Source organism: Sinocyclocheilus anshuiensis, unplaced genomic scaffold, assembly GCF_001515605.1.
Source record: "Sinocyclocheilus anshuiensis isolate Anshui unplaced genomic scaffold, SAMN03320099.WGS_v1.1 scaffold939, whole genome shotgun sequence".
NCBI classification, from domain to species: Eukaryota; Metazoa; Chordata; class Actinopteri; order Cypriniformes; family Cyprinidae; genus Sinocyclocheilus; species Sinocyclocheilus anshuiensis.
The window spans coordinates 198,100-211,392 of record NW_015544227.1 but is presented as its reverse complement, the minus strand read 5'-3'; the positions used below and the strand labels follow the sequence as shown (position 1 = coordinate 211,392).

Sequence of the window (13,293 nt, the reverse complement as noted above, 5' to 3'; positions counted from 1 at the left end):
CTGAATAAATAAGCTTTCCATTGATGTATGGTTTGTTATGATAGGACAAAATCTGGAATCTGAGGGTGCAAAAAAATCAAAATACTGAGAAAATCGCCTTTAACGTTGTCCAAATGAAGTTCTTAGCAATGAATATTACTAATCAAAAATCAATCAAAACTAATCAAAAATTAAGTTTTGATATATTTACAGTAGGGAATTTACAGAATATCTTCATGGAACATGATCTTTACTTAATATCCTAATGATTTTTGGCATAAAAGAAAAATCTATCATTTTGACCCATACAATGTATTTTTGGCTATTGCTACAAATATACCCCAGCGACTTAAGACTGGTTTTGTGGTCCAGGGTCACATATTTTATATAAATGTAGTGCTGAGAAAAATTGGGATTGGGATTACTCACAAATCATCAGTCGCTCCGTTTCCATATCTCCCGTATGTCACAAGGCCATAGTTGTCTTTGTTAACGGCTATGACAATTATGACTACGACGAGAGGAATGCCTTTAAAGAAACAAAATATTTTGAGCTCATCTGCTCTCAGACAGACTTAACTATTTCAACAAAGCAGCCTTCAAAGACAAAACATGACCTTGTGCAGGTAAAATGTAAGTAACAAATCAGTCACGTACCCCATCCAGCAAGTCCTATCTTGACCATAAAGCGGGAGATGTAGGTGTTGAACACCTTGACGAGGGCCAGATACATGTGGACGGCCTCCAGTGCCATCCAGGTAAAGGACGCCAGGAGGAAATAATGCAGGAAAAAAGCAGTGGAGATGCAAAGACCCACAGCATCTGGGTACAGAGCCAGCCAGGCGTCCAATAGGAACACCAGGTTTAGCAGCAGCAAGGCCAAACACAGCTGAATAAGGATCTTAGACGGGATGTCTTTGCGCAATTTACTGTAGAGAGATTTAAAAAACAATATATATATATTATCATTTATACATAAACTACCATTCAAAAGTTGGTACTGCAACTTAAATTGCAATTGAATGCATTAAAATAGATCAAAAGTGACAATAAAGACTTTCACAGTGAAGACTTCACCATAAAATCAGCATATTAGAATTATAATATTTCTAAAAATATTATAATATTAGAATTTCTGAAAAACGGCTGAAACAGCTGATTCTAATAATATTTCACAATATTGCGGCTTTTACGGTAGTTTTGATCAAATAAAAGCTTTCAAAAACATAATATATTAATAATAATAATAATACAACATAAAACATAATAATATTTATATGTGTGTGATAAAAAGTGTGAAATTATGCTAAATTAACTTGATTTCCAATTGTGATAGTATTTCACAATATTACAGTTTTAACTATATTTTATGATCAAATAAATGCAGCCTTGGTAATCCAAAATATTAAAAAATCTTTCCGACCCCAAATTATTAGTGTACATTGCAGTTTTGAATTTTAATCTAGAGCTTATGTAAAGCATCAAATCCAAGTCAATAATATTTTAATAGTACATAATAATAAAGTCAATACATTCAAATAAAAGAGAAGTTAAATGGTGAATCTCACAGGGATCCTTACCCAAAGGCCAGATAAGTGAGCAGAGTGATAGACAGGAAAATAGCTGAGATTCCACAGCCAATGAATGTAATGAATGTCAGGATGTTGAGATGATCTTCAGGGATGACAGTCTTAGAAATGTCCTGTCAGGCAAGATTTAACCAAACAATTGTAACATCCCAAAGAATCGAATTGTCTTATTAAAAAAAGAAACGTCAGGTGATGTAGATTCTTTGTGCTGTAACTTACTAGCAGAATGCCAAAGCTGGTAAGGTGATTGCAGGCGCATTGAGTTTCTTCAGCAGAAGAATTAAGCACATGGCACCCAGAAGAATTCCAGCCGCCTGAGCCACCTGTTAACCAATAATCAATGGTTAAAATGCACATTTCAACCATAAAAAAAACAAAAACAGTCTATTCGGTAAAGAAGGAAACATTAAAAGACAACTTATACCATTTAATCCAAAGTCCCAGAATACACAGGAAGCTACATAGTTAGCCTGTGAAGGAAAAAGAGAGTAAGACAAGAAATCAGCATTGTATTGAACTACAAATCTGTTTTATGTCTGTTGTGATATAAATGCTATTTATATTCACCGGAATGGGCCTTGTGTTTCGCAGGGTTATCAGCACTTCCTTTCGTAGGCCAGAGATGCTCAGGTTAGCCACGCTGCTACCCACAATCCCGCTGTTTAGTTTACGTCCATTTAGGTTTTTGTCCTAAACAGAAATATAAAAAAAAGAGTTCAGAGATACTTGTGGCTCTGATCAAATTCACATTAATTAAACTAAAGCTTTTAACACAATTACTACAGCAATACAAGCATATACTGTTTTGAGATGTGCTAGCCAGATAATATCTAGACTAAGTCATATATCCTATCAGCTCACATTACACCATTCAGCTATTTCAAATATGCAGCAGTCATCTTAATACAAAGCCAATTCATTTGAATCAAAAGCATTGCTCTGTCTCAGACCTGGAAGAAGGTGCTCTTCTGGAAGAAGTTGAACTGGACTCTAGATGCGAGCTGCTGCTGTTCTGTCGTGAGGTTCTGTGTGAGGGATGCTGGGAGGATGATTGAACCCAGAGGAGTGGACCGAACCTGAACCATGATGTCTTCAGTCTCCAGGCTGGGGTAACCTCGAATCTGTAATGCCAAACACAGCACAACCAAATTAGGTGCTTTGACCCATAAAACCCAAATCATTGTACTCATCAACATGTACAGTTTCATCACTTCATGTGTGTAGTGTGAACAGCCATGATAATTATATAAAGTGGTATAAAATTGATCATTGTCAAAAATGCCTATAATGAAAGCAGTTAGCCTGGCAAAGGCTACTCTGAGATACTCAAAAATATTAGTTTAATTAATTTATTTAATAATTTAATTAAATTGAATAATAATTATTATTATTTATTTAATTAAAATCAAACCAGTATAGGGCCAGCCTACAAAACTGTACCTCTGTTTTTATTCTCTTATTCTACATTAGCTACCAAACAGCAGCATTTCCATTATATATAGTCTGTAAAATTAATTAAGTTGAATCAGAATTAATGATGGAAATGTTACCTGCACGCTAGATGTTTCGATTAACGAGAAGGACGTCTCCTGAAAGTTGGTCCCATTGACTTTCTTCACTGCCAGAGCCAATGATTGTGAAAGTATTGACTGACTAGTCCCTGACACAACCAGTTTAAGACCGACTGTGTCCACAATCCCAATGGCCCTAGTAACCAGAGACAAACAGCCTGACTGTATAAAGTATATCAGACAATATTTTTTTACTGAATCTCATGTACAGTTAAAGCTTAATTTAGGTAAATGTACTTTCTACGTTGGCCTTTTTAAGGCTTGACTCAATTCTTTTACTAAATGGGACAAAATAATAATAAACCTGGCCACAGATGATTGTGTCTCACCTCTTTGAGAAAGGAGTCATTACAGCTACAGGAACATCGAGGAGGTTGTTGACAATACTGACGGAGGTGTTTGCCAGAGCCAGGCTGACGTTGTGCCCAGAGAGGAGTGACTCTAGCTGTGATAAGATCTGCTCCACCTGAGTGGCGTTTAAAGACGAGGCATTTGCACTCAACTTCAAAAGTCCTTCAGCATCTAATGCCCCTGACATGGTTGTGGACACTATACAAAGAAGAAGAGGTACAAATTCAGTCGACTGGACGATTGATTGATCCCCGATTAATTTTTAAACGCTTCTTTGTCTTTTCATTCAATAAACAGCATTAACAATTACATTGAATTTGTGACAGTAACAAGGTGAATCGCATTAAACCGGCCAAGAACATGTCTGAGTCACATTTTACCCCAAAATCAGGAATGAAATAGAATATTATAAAATAAAACCTAGGACGTTATTATCAATTTTCATTACTGTAATGCAAAAAAAAAAGTCACTGTCAGTATTGTAATGCAAGAAAAAAAAATTGTATAATATTTGTTTATCATGTTGCTTTTTATTGCATTGCCTTTCATTTAAGCTTATTTAAAACAAATTGTACTGCTTTTTTTATTGGCTTAACTGTCATAAAAAAATAATGTCACAATATTAAAAATAAAACCTTGATGGTCCTAAAATAGGCTTCAATTTCTCAAACATAAAATAAAATTAAATAAGGTAACATTTTAAGGACCAATTCTTACTGTTAACTAGTTTATTTAGCTTATTAGCATGCATATTACTAGAATATTGGCTGTTTATTAGTACTTATAAAGCATTTATTAATGCCTTATTCTGCATGTGTCAGACTCTGTTCCATGTTTTGTGGTTGTTTTCCTCATGTGCCTTCCTTTCCCATGTTTAATTTGTACCAGGTGTTTCCCATGATGTTTCATTGCTCCCAGGTGTGTCTCGTCATGCCCTCCTCCTGTGTGTATAAATAGTGTTCCCTGTGTGTGCTCCAGCGTCCGGTATTGTTTGTGTCTACAGTGCTACGTGTGATTCCCCGTGAAGATTAATAAATTCCTTGGTTTCGGTACTCTTGGTCTCCTCGTTCCTTGCTCCGTGTTCCCGTACCGTAGCAGATTATGACAGCATGACTGTATTTTAGATCCCTTAACCCTATACCTAAACTTAACAACTAACTATTAATAAACAGTAAATTAGTAGTTTATTCAAGCAAAAGTTGTATTTAATAGTAAGTTAATAGTGAGAACTGGTCCCCAAACTAAACTGTATGAATACATTTTACTGCATTTTGACATTATTATTATTGTTCTTTGAAAAGATTTGGTGTTAAATGTGCCCTCACATATCCCGGTTGTACCGTATTTAATTACCTGAGGCTGTTACATTAGCAGGTGAAGTTGTTACATTCACAGAGTTGGACTCTGTTGTGGAGACTGTAGCATTGACGGTGGTTGTGTTCGAGAGCGAGGTACTTGTGAAAGATGGAGAGGTTGTGGTAATGTTTTGGAACATGGGCGTAGATGAATTACAGCTGCCATTCAAGGGAATGACTATACTTGCCATACTTTCCAATCCTGTTAAGCTGTAAACATATGAAATAAAGTGTTGTTAAGAAAACGCATATACACGTGTGTGTGTGTGTGTGTGTGTGTGTGTGTGTGTGTGCGCGCATGTTTATGTGGTTTATGAGGACACAAATTTGTATAATGACATTCGTATGACATAGGTATTACAATGTGAAGGTGTTTTATGAGGACACTTCCTGTGTCCCCGTAATTCAAAAGGCTTCAAAAACATACTAAATGATTTGTTTTTGAAAATCTCAAAATGTACAACGTTTCCCGTGAGGGCCAAGTTTAGGTGTAGGGTGATAAAATATACGGTTTGTACAGTATAAAAACCATTACGCCTATGGAGATTCCCCGTAAACCATAAAAACCAAAATGTGTGCGTGTGTGTGTGCGTCCTGGTATTCCGTATGTTATGGGGACCACAAGGATAGTAATACCAGTAAATTTTGACCTTGTGGGGACATCTTTTGGTCCCCATGAGGAAACAAGCCTATAAATCATATAGAATGAAGTTTTTTTTAAATCTAAAAAATTCAGAAAGTTTTGTGTGAGGGGTAGGGTTAGGGTACGAGGATAGAAATGACAGTTTGTTCAAAATAAAAACCATTATACAGTGTGTACAGCATAAAAAACTTTACGTCTATGGAATGAACCCATAGAACATAAACAGCAACATGTGTGTATTTGTGTGTGTTAAGGTTTTTAGATTATATATCCTGTACACCTTCATTCATATACTACAGTACATATACTGTATACTGTATGTGTTTGTGGCAGATGAATACTGCTAATAAATACAAACAGCATACACACATCTACTGACATATATGACACACTGTATGCAAAGAAAACACTGAACTTTACTAACCAGTAATCTGTCAACAAGTTTTGTCTGTTTGACTCCATGCAGAAGCCTTCAGAACTGAAATTTGTACTCAAAGATGGCTTCCACATGAAATACTCTCTTAAAGGATCCGAAGAATAAGAGCAGATAGCTGAAAATAATCACAAGTATGTCATCAGATATATTCAGAAAATAATTTGATACATAGCTATGTTTACAAAAGACACTTACCTACTCTGCTCACAACTCCGTTGAAGGTGAAGTTTTTCTGAGATTCAAAGATGGCCTCTACAGCTGTGCGAACATCACACAGGTCCATTGCTCTGTCTAGTTTCACTATAACTTGACAAGTGCTTGGCCCAGAGAGGAAAGAGCAGTACATTAACCACCCATCAACTGTAGAACAAACTTTAGCATAAAATCATGCTGCAGTGAGACTCAACATACCTTTCTATGCGATCACTCACACCTACGTCCTGCAGGAGTCAGAATTGCAAATAAGAGATCTATGCCATTCTATGACCAAAAGACATCTCTTACTTTCATGACTGACATCAAGATAACTTACCTGAATGTGATTTCTGAACATGTTACATGCAGATCTAAAATGCAGAAGTAAAAGAGGAGTGTTAAAAATGGACTATGGTATTATTATAGTATTTATCATAATAGTATATCCTGCAGTTCAGCTGGTAGAGTATCATGGGTTCAATTTCAGGGACAATGACCACAATGGCTGCACCATTAATTGCTTTGGCAAATAAATGTACATTTTTTATTTAAAAAAAGCAAAAAGATACAGTAACAATGGTCTTAACTCACGAAATGTTGCTGCATGCTGCATTCAACAACTGATAAACCTGTAGAAAAATAAAAATAACAAAAAGCTATTTAAGGATCAACAAAACTATTACAAATCAGTATGTAAATTATGAATAAACATCCAGCGATTTGACTTTAATAATAACCTTGATACTTACGTACTGGCGTTCCGAGTAGTCAGAAAACTCGTATCTCGCGTATAAAATTTCAGTGGATGAAGCAATGTTAAAATGGTAATAGTAGAAATCTAAAATAGAGGAGGACATGTAAATATAACATTTGATCTGATTTACCCTTTGAAGCAGTTTTTTGTGCATTTACAGACTCTTTACATGATAAACTTGTCTTACCTGAGTTATTGCAGTGTGAGGAACAGTTACATGTTTGCGGTGCTTTAGGGAAAAACAAAAGATAAGTTAAAACATCATGGCACATTGATCGTAAATAGTTGTTTATTAACAGTGCATGTTGAAAACCAACAAGGTCTTTAAAGTATGCCACATTTCTGAGCAATGAAATATAATGAATCTAAAGCACACAGAAGGTTTATTAAAGAGGATAAAAGAAGCCTTACGTGGCCTAGTAGGACAGATCTCCTGAACACCAGTATCCAACGGAAAAATCACATTTGTACTGTTTCCACTACGAAAATAAAGACAAGAAATGAGACGATGGTTTTAGGTTGTACCTTACTCAAATAGCAATAATTTAAGCATGGTACATGATACTATCCTTTTCCAGCTTAAGTTTAAACTTACCACGAGATGTTCTGTGGTTTTGCACTACATACATCTTCAGTCACTTTGACTGTCTCATTGCATTTGTCATATTGTCCAGCTGAGAACTGTGTTATGTTATCCGCACACACACCTGTGCAAAAACATATCCACCCCAGTCAAATACTCACATCTTTTAGAAAGACTATATGATATTAAAATAGTACAATTTGTATTTTATTGCAAAACTTAAAAAAATAATAATTATTATTTCCATATCTGGTGGACATTGCTGCTTGTGTCAACATTTTAATAAAAGAAACCAACAAGATATTGTTTTTAAACTCTATATAAAACAATATAAAATATTAATACATTCTAAACCAAAATATCCAACATATAATAATCATTATTATTAATGAATTCATTTTAGAAATTAAAAGACAAAAAAAATTAGAAGAATTTTACTAACCCACTCTTTCTATTTGTCCCACCACAACGACACTTTCCAGTGTCACTGTCAGTTTCATTATGTCTCTAATGCAGCAAACACTGACAGGAGCACTCAGCTTCAGAAGAATATTGCATTGTGCATTCCTGTCAGAAGGCGCCAGGATGATGTAAGAGAAGTTTATTGAAGTGCAATCATGTATTGCTTGAATATGTTTAAAAAAGGATTAGTGCAACAACTGATACTAACATTGTAATATTTTTTGGTTCGCATGTGAACTCCATGGCCTAATAGTGGAAAATAAAAGCATATGTTTATTTTGTTATTTGAAATCTTATGTAAATATTATGTGCTGCTTTCCATGACTCCTGAATCTGCACTTACTTCAAACAGGCCCGTTTTCTTTGTTTCTGAACTACAGAAAAGACAAATGGTTAATTTATTACACAGCTTTTCAAAGCACAGCAAACCTCGTCAACAGTGGATTCAACTTCTCTGATCTTGTGTGAATCAAATAATAGCAACCGAAAACATCACTCATTATATGGTTATTATTACTGTAACTTATAAATAAAACAACAGCCATTAAGCATGAAACACCTTCATTTTTTTGTTTCTTTGTTTCTTTGTTTTTAAGTTTAAGAAAGCAAACAAATTACATAATGCTTATAAATATTATTAGGTTTGAAAGTGCTAATATGTACAAAGGGCCTTAACTATGAACATTCATAAATGCATTTATCACTACGGTCACCACAGTGTACTGCACCTGGTGAGCACATTATAAATCCCGTCGTCAGATATGCTGTCTGATTGTGACACCACAGAACGTTCCACAGTACCAGTCTCACTGGAAACTGCACATGCGTCTAGGTTGCCTTTGAACAACCACTCAAACTAAAAAACACACACACACACACACACACATTGCAGACAGCTGTGATATTACTGCATTTAAAAGAATGACAGAGAATTGCACTGACATGTACACACGTCTTTATATTATAATTGTTTTACATGTCCTTCAGGTTTTAACTCTGATATAATTGACAGTATTATTACAATTCTAATTTAATTTAATATTAATATATGTTTTCAATATTATTAACAGTAGCCTAATAATACATGTTTATGATATAGAAAATAAAACTGATTATCAGTATCACTTGCCCCAAGTAAGTATCATTCCTGAACTTACCATTGTTTTGAGATTTTGTTCACGTTGGTGTCCTACTGTTACCTCATAGGATATAGTCATCCAGTAAAACACTATTAAATAACAAAAGAGTCAGTTATGCATTGTATCCATGCTGACAGCTTTGAGAAATGTTCTTGAAATACAAGAATGACTGAGTATTAAGTATTAAATAATAAAAAAAGAGTATTAATTAAAGGGGACTGAAATGTAAAAATGAATATGATAGGAAAAGTGTAAACTGTGGTTGAATACACACAGAGACAGATCTTTATACTGTATGTCTTACCAGATGGTGTTAATGTTTGGTTAATGGTTGTCAGCAGTGGTGTTGCATCAGTTATATTGGCGGAGGACGATGGTTCGGTCTGAAGATGATATTGGTAATGAGTCTATTAATATGGTGCCTGACAACATACTGTAGGATGTAAATGGAACTGTGGTGCTAATAATGGTGTATTTGTAGTACTTACTGTTGCTGTAAATGTTGTGAAGTTTGCAGTTGTTTCAAAAGAAGTCGTGTTTTCAGTGGATGTGAAGTTTGCAGATGTTTCAAAAGAAGTCGTGTTTTCAGTGGATGTGAAGCTTGCGGTTGTTTCAAAAGAAGTCGTGTTTTCAGTGGATGTGAAGTTTGCAGATGTTTCAAAAGAAGTCGTGTTTTCAGTGGATGTGAAGCTTGCGGTTGTTTCAAAAGAAGTCGTGTTTTCAGTGGATGTGAAGTTTGCAGATGTTTCAAAAGAAGTCGTGTTTTCAGTGGATGTGAAGCTTGCGGTTGTTTCAAAAGAAGTCGTGTTTTCAGTGGATGTGAAGTTTGCAGTTGTTTCAAAAGAAGTCATGTTTTCAGTGGATGTGTATGGTGTGGTTTCCACAGGTCGATTATCAGTGCTATGTAATTCCTTCGTAAATGTTGTTGCTGGGATTGTTGTGCTTATGTTAGAAGATGTGGCTGTGGTTTCCACCATTGTTGTTGTATTTTGCACAGTAACATGGCTTGTTGTTAATGGCAGTGTTGATGAGCTACTGTGACCTTCGGTTGAAGATGAATGCATTGTGGTAATGTTAGCTGTGGTTGCTCCTGTCACTGTTGTTGAATTTGGGGGTCCTGTAGGTGTTGTGACGGCTGAAAACCCAACTGTTGTGGCATTTGTGCTTGATGTTACTGCAGGAAAAAATACAGAAAAGATTAAATTACAACAAATGTATCATTATAACATGCATCGTGTTATAAGAATTTAGACACAATATGATCTCTATCAGAATATGCCACATTAGAATTTGTGGCATTTTAAATAAATAAATACACAGCTATTGGAAACTTCATTATTTCGTCTATCAAAGAATCAAATATCAGTCTCTCTGGTAAGCATTATCAGCCTTTATTTTTTCACTTCATGCTGTTGTTGTTTTTGTGATGAGGGGCTACTCTTTATCCATCTCTTTCTTTTTGTCTGCCCATTTAGCTGATTCATAAGCATAAGTAGAAATTGGCTTTTGTTTTGTGCCAGACTTAAAACATGACCAGCAGGTTGACTGAGCTGTATTTGTATGGTTGATTCAGTTAAGCTACTGTGTTTCAAAGTGATCACAGCCCGTGTTTTACATGACTCAGATACACTCCTAGGAATACTGAGATGTTCCTCTTTACACTAGGAGAGACATGCAAACAAATATGCATAGTCTAAACAAATTACTGCTCATATATATGGGCCTAAATATAATGAATATGGGAAATAAGTTAATATACACTTGAGTAAACCTGGAAATAAAGTAAAAAAATAAATAAAAAATCACTCTTTGAATCATTCTGAATTACATGATCATCAGGTTTTGCATAACTGATTGCATCATTTGTAATGGAAAAACCTAAAATGAGATAAATTAGATACATAAGAAAACAAAGTTAGATAAACGCAACAAAGAAGTATTTTCAATAGCAGTCTTTTAGGCAGCATATGTCCAGATGCAGAGTACCGGATATTGAAAAACTCTGGATCTCCATTAGAATTTACACAAGCCATTGTTTAATGTTACAACATTGTGCAAATAGACGTTATATTTTCATCATCTACCTTTATTCTGTAAACTCAAATGGTATTGTGGCATAATAGGTGAGCAAACAGGAGGACAATCCCTACAATTAAGTAGAGCTGTATAATGATCACAGTTATACAAACATCAGAACTCACCTGGAAGGCACAGCAGGAACAGGAACAGGAAAAACACATAATCCAGATGGCTCCAGAATCCAAAACTCCATCTACTCAATCGTTTGGTCGCCATCCCTCTAGATACAGAAATTAAACTCACTTCGCAACAGTGCCAAAAGTGTCAAAGTAATAAGTAAAAAACAAATTCCAAAATGTAACTGCAGTGATTGTCACACCCCTGTAGTGATTCACACTTTGAGTCAATACACTAGCCATGACATGAATCCCAAACAAAAGACTGGAGCAGGTAACACAATTAAGTTCATGAAGTTTCAACACATCCGCTTCCTGGTTCAACTCAATTCATATTTCATTCAGTTACTTCAATATGGCTAACTTAATACCTAACTTAACACATTTCATAAATACATAAGGCTGAATCTACAGAATATTCACAAACATTTATTTAACCTGTAGCCTGGATTGTCAAGAGCTTTCAATGGAAAATCCATAGCGTGTGCATTTCTAACAAATACAACTGATCTAATGAAAAATAACAAAAAGTGAATGTTATCAGTTATTAGGCAGGATAAAAAAATAATATAAGAAAAAAAGGGAAACATTATTATTTTAGGGTCTCTTAACTTGCTTATTAGCATGCATATTACTAGAATATTAGCCATTTATTAGTACTAATTAAGCACATATTAATGCCTTAAACTACATGACCTTATTCTACATCCCTAATCCTACCCAATACCTAAACTTAACAACTACCTTACTAACTATTAATAAGCAGCAAATTAGGAATTTATTGAGGGAAAAGTCGTAGTTAATAGCGAATAAGTGTTCCCTATTCTAAAGTGTTGCCGAAAAACGATAATGTATTAATGAATAGCTATATTAGCCTCCCTGTAGCTCAAACTGTAGAGCATGGTGCTAGCAAATGCATAAATGTAAAGTAAATGTAACAGTGTTTTTCTTCGTTTTTGCTGCAATGTTCAAAATATCACTCTAAAAAGTGAAAAATAATGCTAAATATTTTTTTAATTCATAATTTTTTATGTATATCATTTTTTAAAGGAAATTTAAATACCTTCATATTTTTAATTTTTACGATTTTGAAATGTTTTTGAAAGTCTCTTCTGCTCACCAAAGCTGATCAAAAATACAGTAATACAGTAAAAAAAAAAATTTGCAAAAAATATATTTTTAGCAGCCATTACTACAGTGTCACATGATGCTTCAGAAATCATTCTAATATTCTGGTTTGGTGCTTAAGTAACATTTCTCATTATTATCAATGTTGAAATGTTGTTCTGCTTAATATTTTTGTGGAAACCATGATACATTTTTAGGAATCATAAATAAATAGATTTAAAAATAAACATTTATTTGAAACAGAATAGAAATTTTGTAACATAATAAATATATTTACTGTCACTTTTGATCAATTTGATTGGTTGCTGAATAAAGGTATTAATTTCTTTCAAATAAGTAGTATATACTGAATACCATATATAAGCTATTATAAATTAGACAGTATTTCGATTATTTGATAAGGTACCAGTGGTTTAACTAGTCTATCATTATTACATAACTTACAATTGAAAGTAATGTTTCAGTATATATAATTAAATATATAATTAATTATATATTCAGTATGATTCATTTATATAACAATTTAGTTATAATGTATAACTAAATGAAAAATGTACTACCTAGCCCTATAATTAACAATAAATAATATAAAATAAACTCAAAACAAATACATATCATGCAACAGTCCATAAAACATTACCAAACCAATAGATAAAAAAGTAAAAATTGTACAGTCCAAAGTTTTTTTAGTGCATGGCTAAATTTTAATCATAAAATGAACACTAAATATCTATTTATTCATTGACAATGTTAATTCATTTTACACCACATACCTTGTGGACACTTGCATAGACAACCTGCTGTGCTTCACATCATGATCTGTACAGACGCACCAAACCATGGATATATTCTTCTCTCACACAAAAATGTGTCTCTGTTGACAGCCGCAGCCTGCTTTCCCACAGAATAACAG

At 34.2% G+C, this 13,293-nt stretch overlaps 1 protein-coding gene across 1 annotated transcript in view; it reads right to left on the bottom strand.

Annotated features, from left to right (window-relative positions):
• The window catches only part of LOC107697424 (adhesion G-protein coupled receptor G2-like), a 25,080-nt gene extending 11,787 nt beyond the window's left edge, over window positions 1–13,293 (bottom strand). Inside the window, exons 1-22 of the mRNA XM_016498195.1 lie at window positions 13,154–13,293; window positions 11,259–11,356; window positions 9,546–10,231; window positions 9,362–9,440; window positions 9,076–9,146; window positions 8,647–8,774; window positions 8,262–8,292; window positions 8,127–8,164; window positions 7,899–8,023; window positions 7,469–7,580; window positions 7,285–7,352; window positions 7,061–7,102; window positions 6,857–6,957; window positions 6,711–6,748; window positions 6,457–6,490; window positions 6,336–6,364; window positions 6,120–6,241; window positions 5,913–6,039; window positions 4,844–5,055; window positions 3,469–3,688; window positions 3,119–3,275; window positions 2,645–2,689 (exon numbers count right to left, since the gene is read on the bottom strand). Of these exons, the coding sequence (XP_016353681.1) occupies window positions 2,645–2,689; window positions 3,119–3,275; window positions 3,469–3,688; window positions 4,844–5,055; window positions 5,913–6,039; window positions 6,120–6,241; window positions 6,336–6,364; window positions 6,457–6,490; window positions 6,711–6,748; window positions 6,857–6,957; window positions 7,061–7,102; window positions 7,285–7,352; window positions 7,469–7,580; window positions 7,899–8,023; window positions 8,127–8,164; window positions 8,262–8,292; window positions 8,647–8,774; window positions 9,076–9,146; window positions 9,362–9,440; window positions 9,546–10,231; window positions 11,259–11,356; window positions 13,154–13,221 (2,631 nt within the window). The 5' untranslated portion in view covers window positions 13,222–13,293. The remainder of the gene's footprint in view (window positions 1–2,644; window positions 2,690–3,118; window positions 3,276–3,468; window positions 3,689–4,843; window positions 5,056–5,912; window positions 6,040–6,119; window positions 6,242–6,335; window positions 6,365–6,456; window positions 6,491–6,710; window positions 6,749–6,856; window positions 6,958–7,060; window positions 7,103–7,284; window positions 7,353–7,468; window positions 7,581–7,898; window positions 8,024–8,126; window positions 8,165–8,261; window positions 8,293–8,646; window positions 8,775–9,075; window positions 9,147–9,361; window positions 9,441–9,545; window positions 10,232–11,258; window positions 11,357–13,153) is intronic.